Raw genomic sequence first — 14,635 nt, forward strand, 5'->3', positions numbered from 1 at the left:
GGGACATTAGCCTACGGCCTGCAATACCCGAAAAGTGTATGTTTGTTATTGTTTACTTATCCTATTTCAAAGGTCTGGTTGAAAGCAGTGGCGTAAATCTGTGCCAGCAAATGGGGGGGGGGGGGGGGGGGGGATGATCAAAATCCAAAAATTGCCCGGTCGTGGAAATTCAAAAAGCGGGGGAGGGGGACACCACTGGGCGCGGCTATAGATGTTTATCAATATGTATGCTCGCACTTACATCAAAACGGCGCATTTTAAAAACTTTTGTACTTTCTTTCTCCACTTTTCAGTGCTATTGAATACATTTTCATGATTTTGGTTATTGGGATGTTCGACAAATACTTGGAAATACGCATTTTTTTTGGGGGGGGGATGATTCAATAGCCCATCCCCTTGGTCAAAAAGTGTGGGGGATATATACCCCCCCCCCCCGGATTTACGCCCCTGGTTGAAAGGAAATTACCTAATGTCTTACCGTGGGTTCGAGTCCCACCCAAGTGATTTTTTTTCAACTTTCACTCGGGAGGTAACACACTGAGTATACAGTGTTTAAACGTCGGTGAAGGGCAAAACCTAATTTGATTTATATCACCCCGACGCAAAATTCCATCTTATCATCGTAAATTTCACGTCCACAATCCATACCCCCGTATCGTGAAAGCTAGATCCGCCCCTGAATGCGGCATTTGTATTTGATGCGCTCAATGAGGAATCCCTCAATGGTGCTGATCCCTCAATGGTGCTGGCTACGGATAAGATGGGGTTTTCGAGAGGGGGGGGGGGGGGGCTGGTATGTATAGTCTGAGTATCACCTGTTATCCACGGAGCCCAGTCTCCAGTACAGAGACTATGGTAGCACAAAAAGGTACGAGAGTAGAGCGCGTAATGAATATGCATACCATGCTGTCATCACAGCCATATTCGTGTCGTCACACTCGCGCGAAAATATGATCATCGGTAAGCTTGTGGGGCGACACTAGAGGGTGGCGGCGCGACAGTAGAAAGAGCTGAGGACTTGTTAAATGTGATGATCATTGGTAAGTGGGGCGACACTAGGGGGTGGCGGCGCGACAGTAGAAAGAGGACGATATATACAGGTAGGTACGGTGATATACTCATGAGCGTCTAGTGACGTCATAGTCATGCATATTCATTACGTGCTCTACTCTCGTACCTTTTTATGCTACCGAGACTATAGCTGGTATGATGGGGTGGGCTGGAACATGACGTGGGGGAAGGTATAACTCAATCAACACACGTAACACCAACTTTCATTGCAGTCATGGCTCGTGCCCCTCTCTATCTCTCTAATTTCTTTTCTCCACAGACACATTTTAGCACGTATAAAGGCCTTTATTCCTCCCGCTAAAATTGAACAGAATTTGAAAAGAGCACAAGGAATATTTTGTTTCTTTGACTGATGTGCACCTTTAACAACGCATTTAATATTACATATTTGAAAGCTAGCTCTTACTGTTAAAACAAACCTTACGATGAGATCAAAACTAAAACGATGTCAACTCATGTCTTTCTTTCATCATGCATGGAATTTTTTGATTTATCAGTTATCATAAAGAGTTTAATGGAGACCAAAGACAAGTTCGTTTAGAACTTACAGCAGGACTGTTCTTATCAGAACAAAAAACTACTTAGCAAAGTTGATAATAAGCAGGACAAGTTCTTTTCAGAACTAATATCTTCTAAGCAGTAGTTATTACCACATGGTGTTACCGCAAACCGAAACGATACCGATACCCCACCATGCAAAGCCTCAAATCTTATATTAATAGTTAACAATTCACTTGTTGCTTCCACCGATTTCTTTACAGTTTGTGATAGAGAGTTCATAGCTGAAACTCAGGAGTGACGCGAAAACGAGACGTAAGCCACTCGCTAAATGTTGCCTGTTAAATCACAGTTTTGCGGGTGTGTTTTGTTTTGTCTCACAACAAAATGTTGAGTTGTATGTATGCATGTGTCTAGTGAAATTACCACAGAAATTGGTTATGTAATCGGCAACTTTTTCCTGAACTGTATACGTGTACCGTACGCGCATCATTTAAATGGCCCCTAATATGTTCTTGTAATTTAGCACCTTGGGTTATTCGGCGGGCAGGAATCATTGCACTCATGGTTGTACAGAAAGAAGCTTTCGTACCCCGGAAACGAAATCTCCCAGCAGCACAGCGGGCCTATGTACTGCCACGAGCGATCTCCGCACACGCTGGGGTCGTACGACGCGTACACGTAGATCGGACTGCCCGGAGGCGCGTTGGTAGCCGCAGAAATGCACGCGTCCGGGCCGGATAGATTCGTCATCGTGGCGCCTCCCATCCAAGCATGGGCGTTTGCCAGACAATCGTGAGGGCAGTGTTCCAGGACGTGTATGAAATGACGGTAGTACGGATTCGTTAGGTCCCGTAGGACCGGCACACTAATGACGCTGTCCCCGGATTCCAGCTGAGTGGTAGACCATCGAAGATCGCAGAAACAGCTGTGTAAAAAAAAACAAGTGCGAGTGCACAATATTAGCTCTGGCCATCTTGCTTAAAGTCTTGCAAGAAATCTATGAAAATGATCCCTGCCACAGCTTAATAATGCGACGCAGAAAAATGCGACGCCGATGGCACATATGGAACACCATACTTCAGACGTTTACCTAGATTTATAGCGATTTGTGATCAATACCACGTGACTATAACATTACTGCACATAATTATTTTGCCTCCATTTACAAACTTTTCATAAACATCTTTCATAAACACTTAGCTCTCTCACTGAACATAGCCCGCATGAAAATGTATAATGTGTCGAACAAGGTCATAATGCGACCTCCGTATTTAAACATTGCAGGTTTAATGGGCCAATGCAACGTAATTGCTTTGAACATGCACCTTTGTGTCCCATTTACCCATATTTCCAATTTTCGTTTTGCCATTTTCAATGGTATTTTGGTGCCTTTTTTATTTTTATGCCAATGCGAATTTCCATATTCATGAGCAAAACTGTGATGTCATTTCAGGCAGAAACTCAATGTTACAGCTATTTCAGCACAAACAGTTGCTAGAAATTTGGATATTTCGCTGTCATATATATTCTTTTCTTTGGTGATTCGTAATTGTTGGTCAGTAAATAGCAGTAAGAGCAATCCTTTCTCTCAAATGTTTTCAATGAGCAAATTTTGGGTTCACAATTTTGAACAGAAAACCCCAAAACTGAACAGCCTTTCTTCCTGACATGACATCACAGCAACATCGCCCTCACTTGTACGGGAAAGCATGGGATAGGATGTTTAAGAAGTGCACTTTTCAACACAATTAACCAAAAAGGAATGTCAAATAGTTTTCATACATTTTAAAAGGAGTAGAAAGTTGCTCAAAATGTGTTCATAAGAAAACTTCATGGGACGAACCCTTTAATTCCTTCCAAACTAAAAATTCCAGATATATATTCAAATTTTCTGACTCCCTATACAGTCCGGTGCGAAAGAGATTTATATTCCATGCAGTCTTAATCTTGTACTGTTCTCATCGTAGCCTGTCTCTAGCTCTGTACATAATAAGTCGAATTAAGGCCACTCATTACGGTCCAGCAGATATAATCATGTCCAAAGACAGTTGTTCATTTTACAGAGGACAGAGTTTTTAAGTGCATCCTCGTTTATAACGTCTTTCAAAAAATTGTTTTGCAAGAAGAATTCAATGGATTTACACGTGTTTTTCACAAGAGCATGCTTGGTTGTGTGTGCCGTTTTAACCAGGTATGAGAATGGATAAGAACTTACTGTTTGAGATCGGCATCTATACCAATGGTCATGATGATGACCGCTAGAGCAGTGACACTGTGGGCATTCATCTTGCCAAGTTGCTTCTGCTCTCTAGGCCACCTCGGTCGAATCTTCTGGCAAAATGAGTTGTGGTTGGTTGGTCGGTGGTTCAGTCTCTCGCCTTCTGCTAGCTCTTGCAAGCTCCCGGCCCGGGCTGGCAAGGTGCCCTATTTATAAGATACCAACCCGTGGTATAACGATGATACGATCTGCCTTAAAAGTGGAACAGCTAAAGTTGCGTTCCATGTCATCTCTGGCGGCATTTTCAGGAAATTAAATCCACAGAAAGTTTCCGTGTTTTGTTTGCCGGCTTGTCCGTATTTTTTTGATCGTTCCCCTCTGAAGTAGATTTGGTTGATGTACCAACTTTGGAGAATACGATATAAGGCCAACGTGAGTGTTTTTACCCATTCACATACGAAGAAAATGGCATTCGGAACAGATGGGCTATAAGATCGTAAAACACGCATGTATTTCATTTCTGTGTATAACGGATTAAATACTTCTACGGTCACGGTTACTTAACACTTGCAAAACGTGTCATAAAGTAATATTGCATGTATCCATTAATGTGTGATACATAACTTTCGCCATTCTTGTTCTTTATCGAATGAGGCGGCAACGCTTTGAAACACAATGTTCGGGCGTTGAGACTCTTTATGTTAAAAGTTTCGTACCGCGTATTGCATTATGGTGTAAACTTTCGTCATTTTTTTCTTTATTTTGGCGGCAACACTTTGTATCATACATTTCAAAACGTAGGTAACTTATGTTCGGGCGTTGAGACCCTTTATGTTAAAGTTTCGTACCGATTATTCATGTTTACGGTGTAAAACTGTGGTCGTTTTGCCCTTTATTTTGGCTGCAACACTCTGTATCATATATTTTGAAACAAAGGTAACTAAATCATATATACATGCAAACTCCCTGGGGGTATGCAAAATCGTATTGAAATCGGAGGATTCAGGACTGTTAGGTGTAAAGCTTATGAGATACACTCATACCACTATTAGTTTGGTATAATGAAGCATTCATTGTGACGGGGGCTTCAGACAGCGTTGCTAATTCCACAACCCACCATTCCCTGCGTTAACCCCTTCACTCGACGCAAATTTAGACGGCCCTGTATCTTTTATTTCAAATCCAGATGGATAGAAGTGAATTGTTTTCTCTTTTAGCGTGGTAGATTTTTCTCTTCTTGTTTGGCGTGATAGGCAACTTGTCTTGTTGGTTAGCGTGATAGATAACTGAGTTGTTTTCTTGTTTAGCTTGATAGATATTTAGTTGTTTTCTTGTGAATTACTGAGTTGTCTTCTTGTTTAGCGTGATGTTGATAGGCCTAACCGGGGTTGTTTTTTGTTCGGCGTGATAGACATCTGACATCTGCAGAGTTGTTTTCTTCTTCAGCGTTTTGGCTCTATAGATAACCGAGTTATTTTCTTATTTAGCGCGATAGATAACTTGGTTTCTTCTTGTTAATGGCGTGATACGAGTTGTTTTCTTAAATATAGCGCTTTGAAGATTAGTTTTAGGCCTATATAAGAAGCCTTTGAAGAAATAAAGTAGGCCTACTGTAATGTAGGAGTATAGGCCTACCGTTATGAGTTCATTCAACTTTCCAGACATGCCAGAACGACGATATCTCTTTAGTCATTCAGCTGTAACGTAATGCCATGCGACACAGACGAGCTAAAGATCAGGAAACATATTCATTTCTACAAATAACGGATCAAAACTTCCCCGCGGTGCTGTTATATCTTTATGGTACTTAACATTTTCGTCAGGTTTAAAAAATAAATAATTGGGGAGTGGTGTTAATACTTTGATATAATACAATTTAAAACGTTACCAGTGTTCCAGTACATCAGGCCAAAAACAATTTAAAAAAAATAAGTCTCCGGTACATAAGGCCAAAAAAAAATAATAAGTCTCCGGTTTCTGGTATGGAGCTTGCCCAAAAAGTGGTGCGGCGACGCGGCTTTTTTTTTTTTACCTGATTTTTTTTTGCCTCAAACTGTCGGCTGATGACTGCAAATGGTGCCCGACTAAACTTAGTGCAAAATATGCCGGCGAGTCCATGAGGCCACATAAAGCTTATTCTCGATCATAACCCCATCTAAAAACACGGTAAAATTGTGCAGCAGCAGGATTTCAGTCAAACCAGTGTAAAGATATATATTGCATGTACACTCCAAAATCTGGCGTGACGGGGCGGGGGGCGGGGGGGGGGGGAGCCGTCTCGGCAGCCAAGGCTTAGGATGCCGCTTCGTTCATCCTTTATGGTGCTTGACCCTTTGGGTTATGACAGGGTAGGAGGTGTGATGGGCCGGGAAACCCGAGAGCCCAGAAGTCGTTGTGGGAGTCGGTAATGGGTTCATTAATTGAGTAAAATGTCTAACACCTCATCACCTGTCTTACAGGTGATGAGGTGTTAGAGCGGAAGGCTATGTGGTGCGCTCATGTGATGAGACAAGAAGGTCTGCCCTGCGCAGTTATAGACGCTTTGCCTACGGGTACGAGGCGTGGCAGAGGTCGCCCTAAGCAGCGCTGGGTAGACAATCATGTGATGAAGTGGAGTGGCAGAAGTGTGGAAGAGCTGAGAACAGCGGCGATTGCAAGAGAACAGGTGATAGCGGCGACCCAAGGGATGCGCCCCCATAACAGTCTGAGGACGAGGCGGCCACGGACGCAAGTCTATGCCGAATGATGATGATGAGTTAAATCAGAAGTCAGACCCCTGAATGCTTGGAAACACCACATAACTTGTTGGCTTTTCTTTGTCCCTCATATTTTTCCTTGGCAAAACCAAGGTATTTTAAAAACAAACATGTCTTCGTTCATAAATAAATATAAATCAGTTTTTTAATACTGTCTTGACTAGTGTGCTGAATAAACAGAGTTACATTCAGCCTAACAATGTTGACGATTGCCAAGCTGTAGGCACGACTTTACCGATGACTTCATTGATGTTCGGTTGGCCTCCCGGAAAGAGGTCGGCGGGCCAGAAGAACTCCGCCACCGGGGCGTAGATGAAGAGAACCAAGGGGCAGAAAGCGAGGGAGAGCAGACCCGGCATGGCGATACGACACAGCCCCAGCGGACGGTTGAAGAAACTCTGCATGCTGTCCAGAATATCGATGTCTTCCTCTTCCAGAACTAGAGTTTTGATCAACAAATTAAAACTGAAAAGGGTCGTTTTCGTGATCTATTTCAACCTATAGGCTACCCTTTCAGAACTGCATTCAAAAGTCGCGCTGAAAAGAATAAATGAGGAGCGACTCAGATTGTATATGAAGCTTTATGAAATAATGTTTCATTAACTAGACTCTGGATTCGTTCTCAACGATTATACAATAGTCTTTCGACGTAGGCCCATAGTCGCCCCTAAGTATTTTAAACGTCGAAGTTTTCTTGTAGTTCAAATCCGAAACAAGCCTGTCTGAAATCCGAGACGTGTGTTATAGGTGGTTCATTATGAAGTCTTATCCCGGTTTGGAAACGAAAACAGTGCCTCAACAAAATGTTTCACTTAAATTTGTAACCAATTCCTTTGATCAAATAACGAATATTTTATCAAAAATGTCCAAGGTTTCCTCTAATTTCCGAATGTATGGAACTCAGCTCAGGTCTCAAGAAAATATTTCGCATTGTCTTTTCTGACCCGCACCTAAAATTCTGCTCTTCATTTTTTTTTTTTGGAAATTTGCTTTTTTTTGCGGTTCGTTTTCTTATTGTCTCTTACATGCTTGGCTTTCCTTGGGGCAAGACTTGAGCATCTTCATGCTGGACTGGGTCATGTACAGATTGTGCACACGCCGATCGTGGTTCGCTCGACGTCGGAATTCAGTTCTTAAAGCTAGGTAGGATAGACCTTTAGTAGAACAAAATGTGGAATATTAGCAGAACATTAGCTGCAATATTGGCTGAGATATTGGCTAAAAACCAAACTTATACACCGGCACTTGAGAATTTACATATTAATGCCAAGGACACACATGACACACATTAGTTGCTTCAGGAATGGTATAAGAATGATACTTGGTGGTGATAAGTGATAAGTGATAAGTGGTGGGAGGATGACCTCCATGGTGGATGCCCTGAAGCCATCTTGTTCGGATACAGAGACAGGTTCATCCGAGTGCTCCGGTTCTGGTTCCCCGGTCGGTTTGCCTTCCGGTTCCCCAGTCGGTTCCCCCTCTGGTTCCCCGGTCGGTTCCGGTTCCCCAGTTGGTTCGCCTGTCGGTTCCGGTTCCCCAGTTGGTTCGCCTGTCGGTTCCGGTTCCCCAGTCGGCTCCCTGGTCGGTTCCGGTTCCCCAGTTTGTTCAGGTACCGGCGACGTAGTCCCATGAACCTTGCAGGTCCAAGATGACAGAACCAGTAAAAGTATGGCGAGCATTGGACATCTGTAGCTAAAACCCTTGCTCACACTCACGGTAGACCTATAGGTAGTCAACAAACAGTCGTCTGCATCGTCATTTTACCTCAAACTTCTCTTAACAAAATCAAAACCCTGCCCTCCGTCCACGACATTCCTGTTGGTTTTAAATATCGCCAACTACTTGGGTATGTCATGTAAGTCCAATAACCTAAAACCTTGTGGATTTTCATTCTCTTGAGGACCGCAGATCCGTAACTAGGCCTAATTCAATGCAATTCAAACTCACAATTATTTCCATACCAAATAATGAGAAATCTAAGCAGAGAATTTTATGAATAAGTATTATGAATTAGTAAATGGAATCGCCGTTATTTATAGACCTAGTATTAAACAGTAAGCCTAGTTAGACACCAGTGTAATAAAATCATCAAAAGAGCCGCTAAAATAATGCGATCGTCATCATCGAACTCAGCCATCTTGATAAGAACTTTTAGTCCCTTAAATTAAAGATGTCATTTTTGAAATTACCTTAAACATTGGCCGCACTCGGAACGGTTACTCATCCTTGAACTTCTCCGGAATCGGGCAGATGTTCGGTTACTTTCAGACCTTTTTACAATAAATTACACAGCTTACATGACAAAGGCTCTACATCCACTTCGTCTTATCTCATCGTGTTTGGTCAAGCATTCTCGTTTTCTACTTTTGAAAAGCGCGCCGCAACGCGTATACACAGCGCGCTTGTCAAAAGCGCGCCATCACCCACGTACGTTGTGTGACGGCTTTGCGGCCCGGGTACATGGTACGTGGTTCACATCTAAAACTCAAAATTTCTCGTAGTTTTAGTTTATATCTTTGGAAAATTGTTTTGATAAATATAATAATGGCAGACAGTGGTGTCACTATTAAGGAGGGGTGGAATTAATCCCCCTCCCCGACCCTCCCCGACCACCACTGGAGTCTCCCTACCCCTCCCTGCAAATGGTTCCCCGGCCCAGTTTAGCCACTGATGATCGATAGCATGTCAAGACAGACTGATCTTAACCCTCCTTTTGTTTCGATGTTGCGAATATTGAAGGGACATTAGCCTACGGCCTGCAATACCCGAAAAGTTTATGTTTGTTATTGTTTACTTATCCTATTTCAAAGGTCTGGTTGAAAGCAGTGGCGTAAATCTGTGTCAGCGAATGGGGGGGGGGGGGGGGGGGAGGGGGGATGGGGATGATCAAAAATCCAAAAATTGCCCGGTCGTGGAAATTCGAAAAGCGGGGGAGGGGGACACTACTGGGCGCGGCTATAGTTTTGTATATCAATATGTATGCTCGCGCTTACATCAAAACGGCGCATTTTAAAAACTTTTGTACTTTCTTTCTCCACTTTTTTTTTGGGGGGGGGGGGGTGATTCAATAGCCCATCCCCTTGGTCAAAAAGTGTGGGGGATATATACCCCCCCCCCCCCCGGATTTACGCCCCTGGTTGAAAGGAAATTACCTAATGTCTTACCGTGGGTTCGAGTCCCACCCGAGTGATTTTTTTTTCAACTTTCACTCGGGAGGTAACACACTGAGTATACAGTGTTTAAACGTCGGTGAAGGGCAAAACCTAATTTGATTTACATCACCCCGACGCAAAATTCCATCTTATCATCGTAAATGTCACGTCCACAATCCATACCCCCGTATCGTGAAAGCTAGATCCGCCCTTGAATGCGGCATTTGTTTTTGATACGCTCAATGAGGAATCCCTCAATGGTGCTGATCCCTCAATGGTGCTGGCTACGGATAAGATGGGGTTTTCGAGAGGGGGGGGGGGGGGCTGGTATGTATAGTCTGAGTATCACCCGTTATCCACGGAGCCCAGTCTCCAGTACAGAGACTAGCTGAAAGGATGGGGTGGGCTGGAACATGACGTGGGTGAAGGTATAACTCAATCAACACACGTAACACCAACTTTCATTGCAGTCATGGCTCGTGCCTCTCTATCTCTCTAATATCTTTTCTCCACAGACACATAAGCCTTTATTTCTCCCGCTAAAATTGAACAGAATTTGAAAAGAGCACAAGGAATATTGTGTTTCTTTACATTTGCAAACATCGAAAAACAAACCTACCATTTTTTTACGAAATACCTTACTAGGATGTTGGTAAATTACAGTCTAAATCATCCTGTAAAATTATGGCACCATGTGTGAAGTCATTTTCAAGAAAAGTGGTATTTTGTATAAATTTCCAACGGTGGTCGGCCGACAACCGTTGGAAAAACCTAACTATTTTTCAACTACTGCTCTAAATTTACCATTTTTTTTTCAGTCCAAATTTTGTTTGCTATTGGTTACATGTTCTTGAACGGGTGCAGGCCAGTTAGACTGGTTCCATTACCTTACAATTTTCCGGCATCTATAAATTGGTCCATTTCATCTTTAGTGAAGTCAGGGAACCAGACTACTTGAACCTTTTTGTTTTTCTTGGTTTTTCCAGTTTTTTTTAACACAAAACTTCAAACATGTCAGTGTAACAATATTTGATCTGTTATACTAACCCCTCAAAATAGTTCATTTCTGAAAATTACAGCAAAAGCCAATGATGTACATTCCCTTTAACAACGCATTTAATATTACATTATGTGAAAGCTAGCTCTTACTGTTAAAACAAACCTTACGATGAGATCAAAACTAAAACGATGTCAACTCATGTCTTTCTTTCATCATGCATGGAATTTTTTGATTTATCAGTTATCATAAAGAGTTTAATGGAGACCAAAGACAAGTTCGTTTAGAACTTACAGCAGGACTGTTCTTATCAGAACAAAAAACTACTTAGCAAAGTTGATAATAAGCAGGACAAGTTCTTTTCAGAACTAATATCTTCTAAGCAGAAGTTATTACCACATGGTGTTACCGCAAACCGAAACGATACCGATACCCCACCATGCAAAGCCTCAAATCTTATATTAATAGTTAACAATTCACTTTTTGCTTCCACCGATTTCTTTACAGTTTGTGATAGAGAGTTCATAGCTGAAACTCAGGAGTGACGCGAAAACGAGACGTATGCCACTCGCTAAATGCTGCCTGTTAAATCACAGTTTTGCGGGTGTGTTTTGTTTTGTCTCACAACAAAATGTTGACTTGTATGTATGCATGTGTCTAGTGAAATTACCACAGAAATTGGTTATGTAATCGGCAACTTTTTCCTGAACTGTATACGTGTACCGTACGCGCATCATTTAAATGGCCCCTAATATGTCCTTGTAACTTAGCAACTTGGGTTATTCGGCGGGCAGGAATCATTGCACTCATGGTTGTACAGAAAGAAGCTTTCGTACCCCGGAAACGAAATCTCCCAGCAGCACAGCGGGCCTATGTACTGCCACGAGCGATCTCCGCACACGCTGGGGTCGTACGACGCGTACACGTAGATCGGACTGCCCGGAGGCGCGTTGGTAGCCGCAGAAATGCACGCGTCCGGGCCGGATTGATTCGTCATCGTGGCGCCTCCCATCGAAGCATGGGCGTTTGCCAGACAGTCGTCAGGGCAGTGTTCCAGGACTCTTGAGCATCCGACGTGTATGAAATGAGTGTAGTACGGATTCGTTAGGTCGTATAGGACCGGCAGACTGTTGACGCTGTCCCCGGATACCAGCTGAGTGGTAGACCATCGAAGATCGCAGAAACAGCTGTGTAAAAAAAAAGTGCATGCGAGTGCACAATATTAGCTCTGGCCATCTTGCATAAAAGTCTTGCATGAAATCTATGAAAACGATCCCTGCCACAGCTTAAAAATGCGACGCAGAAAAATGCGACGCCGATGGCACATATGGAACATCATACTTCAGACGTTCACCTAGATTTATAGCGATTTGTGATAAATACCACGTAACATTACTGCACATAATTATTTTGCCTCCATTTACAAACTTTTCATAAACATCTTTCATAAACACTTAGCTCTTTCACTGCATGAACTTGAGCCCGCATGGAAATTTATAATGAGTCGAACAAGGTCATGCGACCTCCGTATTTAAACATTGCAGGTTTAAAGGGCCAATGTATGAAGCCCGGGAAGGGACAGGGTGGACATTTTTTTTGGGAGTTTGCTAATTCGTTCGCACGAATTACTTATTCGTTCCCACGAATTGCTAATTCGTTCCCACGAATTAGTAATTCGTGCGAACGAATTAGTAATTCGTGCGAACGAAATAGCAATTCGTGCGAACGAATTAGGAATTCGTGCGAACGAAATAGCCATTCGTGCGAACGAATTAGCAATTCGTGCGAACGAATTAGTAATTCGTGCGAACGAATTAGGAAATTCTAAAACAAAATTCCACCCTGTCCCTTCCCGGGCTTCATATCATACCAATGCAACGTAATTGCTTTGAAAATGCACCTTTGTGTCCCATTTAGCTTATTTCCAATTTTCGTTTTGCCATTTTGAAGGGGATTTTGGTGCCTTTTTTATTTTTATGCCAATGCGAATGTCCATATTCATGAGCAAAACTGTGATGTCATTTCAGACAGAAACTCAATGTTACAGCCTATTTCAGCACAAACAGTTGCTAGAAATTTGGATATTTCGCTGTCGTAAATATTCTTTTCTTTGGTGATTCGTAATTGTTGGTCAGTAAATAGCAGTAAGAGCAATCCTTTCTCTCAAATGTTTTCAATGAGCAAATTTTGGGTTCACAATTTTGAACAGAAAACCCCAAAACTGAACAGTCTTTCTTCCTGAAATGACATCACAGCAACATCGCCCTCACTTGTACGGGAAAGCATGGGATACGATGTTTAAGAAGTGCACTTTTCAACACAATTAACCCAAAAGGAATGTCAAATAGTTTTCATACATTTTAAAAGGAGTAGAAAGTTGCTCAAAATGTGTTCATAAGAAAACTTCATGGGACGAACCCTTTAATTCCTTCCAAACTAAAAATTCCAGATATATATTCAAATTTTCTGACTCCCTATACAGTCCGGTGCGAAAGAGATTTCTATTCCATGCATTCTTAATCTTGTACTGTTCTCATCGTAGCCTGTCTCTAGCTCTGTACATAATAAGTCGAATTTAGGCCACTCATTACGGTCCAGCAGATATAATCATGTCCAAAGACAGTTGTTCATTTTACAGAGGACAGAGTTTTTAAGTGCATCATCGTTTATAACGTCTTTCAAAAATTTGTTTTGCAAGAAGAATTCAATGGATTTACACGTGTTTTTCACAAGAGCATGCATGGTTTTGTGTGCCGATTTAATCAGGTATGATATGGATAAGAACTTACTGTTTGCGATCAGCATCTATACCAATGGTCATGATGATGACCGCTACGGCCACTAGAGCAGTGGCACTGTGGGCATTCATCTTGCGAAGTTGCTTCTGCTGTCTAGGCCTCCTCGGTCGAATCTTCTGGCAAAATGAGTTGTGGTTGGTTGGTCGGTGGTTCAGTCTCTCGCCTTCTGCTAGCTCTTGCAAGCTCCCGGCCCGGGCTGTCAAGGTGCCCTATTTATAAGATACCAACCCGTGGTATAACGATGATACGATCTGCCTTAAAAGTGGAACAGCTAAAGTTGCGTTCCATGTCATCTCTGGCGGCATTTTTAGGAAATTAAATCCACAGAAAGTTTCCGTGTTTTGTTTGCCGGCTTGTCCGTATTTTTTGATCGTTCCCCTCTGAAGTAGATTTGGTTGATGTACCAACTTTGGAGAATACGATATAAGGCCTACGTGTTTTTCCCCCATTCATATACGAAGAAAATGGCATTCGGAACAGATGGGCTATAAGATCGTAAAACATGCATGTATTTCATTTCTGTGTATAACGGATTAAATACTTCTACGGTCACGGTTACTTTAACACTTGCAAAACGTGTCATAAAGCCTATTGCATGTATCCATTAACGTGTGATACATAACTTTCGCCATTCTTGTTCTTTATCTAATGAGGCGGCAACGCTTTGAAACACAATGTTCGGGCGTTGAGACTCTTTATGTTAAAAGTTTCTAACCGCGTATTGCATTATGGTGTAAACTTTCGTCATTTTTTCTTTATTTTGGCGGCAACACTTTGTATCATACATTCAAAACGTAAGTAACTTATGTTCGGGCGTTGAGACCCTTTATGTTAAAGTTTCGTACCGATTATTCATGTTTACGGTGTAAAACTGTGGTCGTTTTCCCCTTTATTTTGGCTGCAACACTCTGTATCATATATTTTGAAACAAAGGTAACTAAATCATATGTTCGGGCAATGAGACCCTTTATGTTTGAGTTTCTTGTTAGATTATACATGCAAACTCCCTGGGGGTATGCAAAATCGTATTGAAATCGGAGGATTCAGGACTGTTAGGTGTAAAGCTTATGAGATACACTCATACCACTAAGTTTGGTATAATGAAGCATTCATTGTGACGGGGGCTTCAGACAGCGTTGCTA

At 42.2% G+C, this 14,635-nt stretch overlaps 3 protein-coding genes across 3 annotated transcripts; all 3 read right to left on the reverse strand.

Annotated features, from left to right (window-relative positions):
* Window positions 1-1,733: 1,733 nt before the first annotated feature.
* LOC119737481 lies at window positions 1,734-4,194 on the reverse strand. The gene is made up of 2 exons (XM_038211877.1): window positions 3,788-4,194; window positions 1,734-2,497 (listed from the first exon to the last, which is right to left on the reverse strand). Exons 1-2 carry the CDS (start codon window positions 3,856-3,858, stop codon window positions 2,092-2,094), a joined length of 477 nt encoding a protein of 158 aa, XP_038067805.1. The 5' UTR covers window positions 3,859-4,194; the 3' UTR covers window positions 1,734-2,091.
* A 2,379-nt stretch (window positions 4,195-6,573) lies between these two features.
* On the reverse strand, window positions 6,574-8,142 carry LOC119737482. Its single transcript, XM_038211878.1, has 2 exons — window positions 7,572-8,142; window positions 6,574-6,985 (listed from the first exon to the last, which is right to left on the reverse strand). Exons 1-2 carry the CDS (start codon window positions 7,624-7,626, stop codon window positions 6,735-6,737), a joined length of 306 nt encoding a protein of 101 aa, XP_038067806.1. The 5' UTR covers window positions 7,627-8,142; the 3' UTR covers window positions 6,574-6,734.
* A 3,014-nt stretch (window positions 8,143-11,156) lies between these two features.
* Window positions 11,157-13,931, reverse strand: LOC119737483. The gene is made up of 2 exons (XM_038211880.1): window positions 13,485-13,931; window positions 11,157-11,882 (listed from the first exon to the last, which is right to left on the reverse strand). The coding sequence occupies exons 1-2, from the start codon at window positions 13,562-13,564 to the stop codon at window positions 11,462-11,464; spliced, it is 501 nt and encodes a 166-aa protein (XP_038067808.1). The 5' UTR covers window positions 13,565-13,931; the 3' UTR covers window positions 11,157-11,461.
* Between the last annotated feature and the right edge of the window lie 704 nt (window positions 13,932-14,635).

This window comes from Patiria miniata, unplaced genomic scaffold, assembly GCF_015706575.1.
Source record: "Patiria miniata isolate m_02_andy unplaced genomic scaffold, ASM1570657v1 HiC_scaffold_3, whole genome shotgun sequence".
NCBI lineage: Eukaryota > Metazoa > Echinodermata > Asteroidea > Valvatida > Asterinidae > Patiria > Patiria miniata.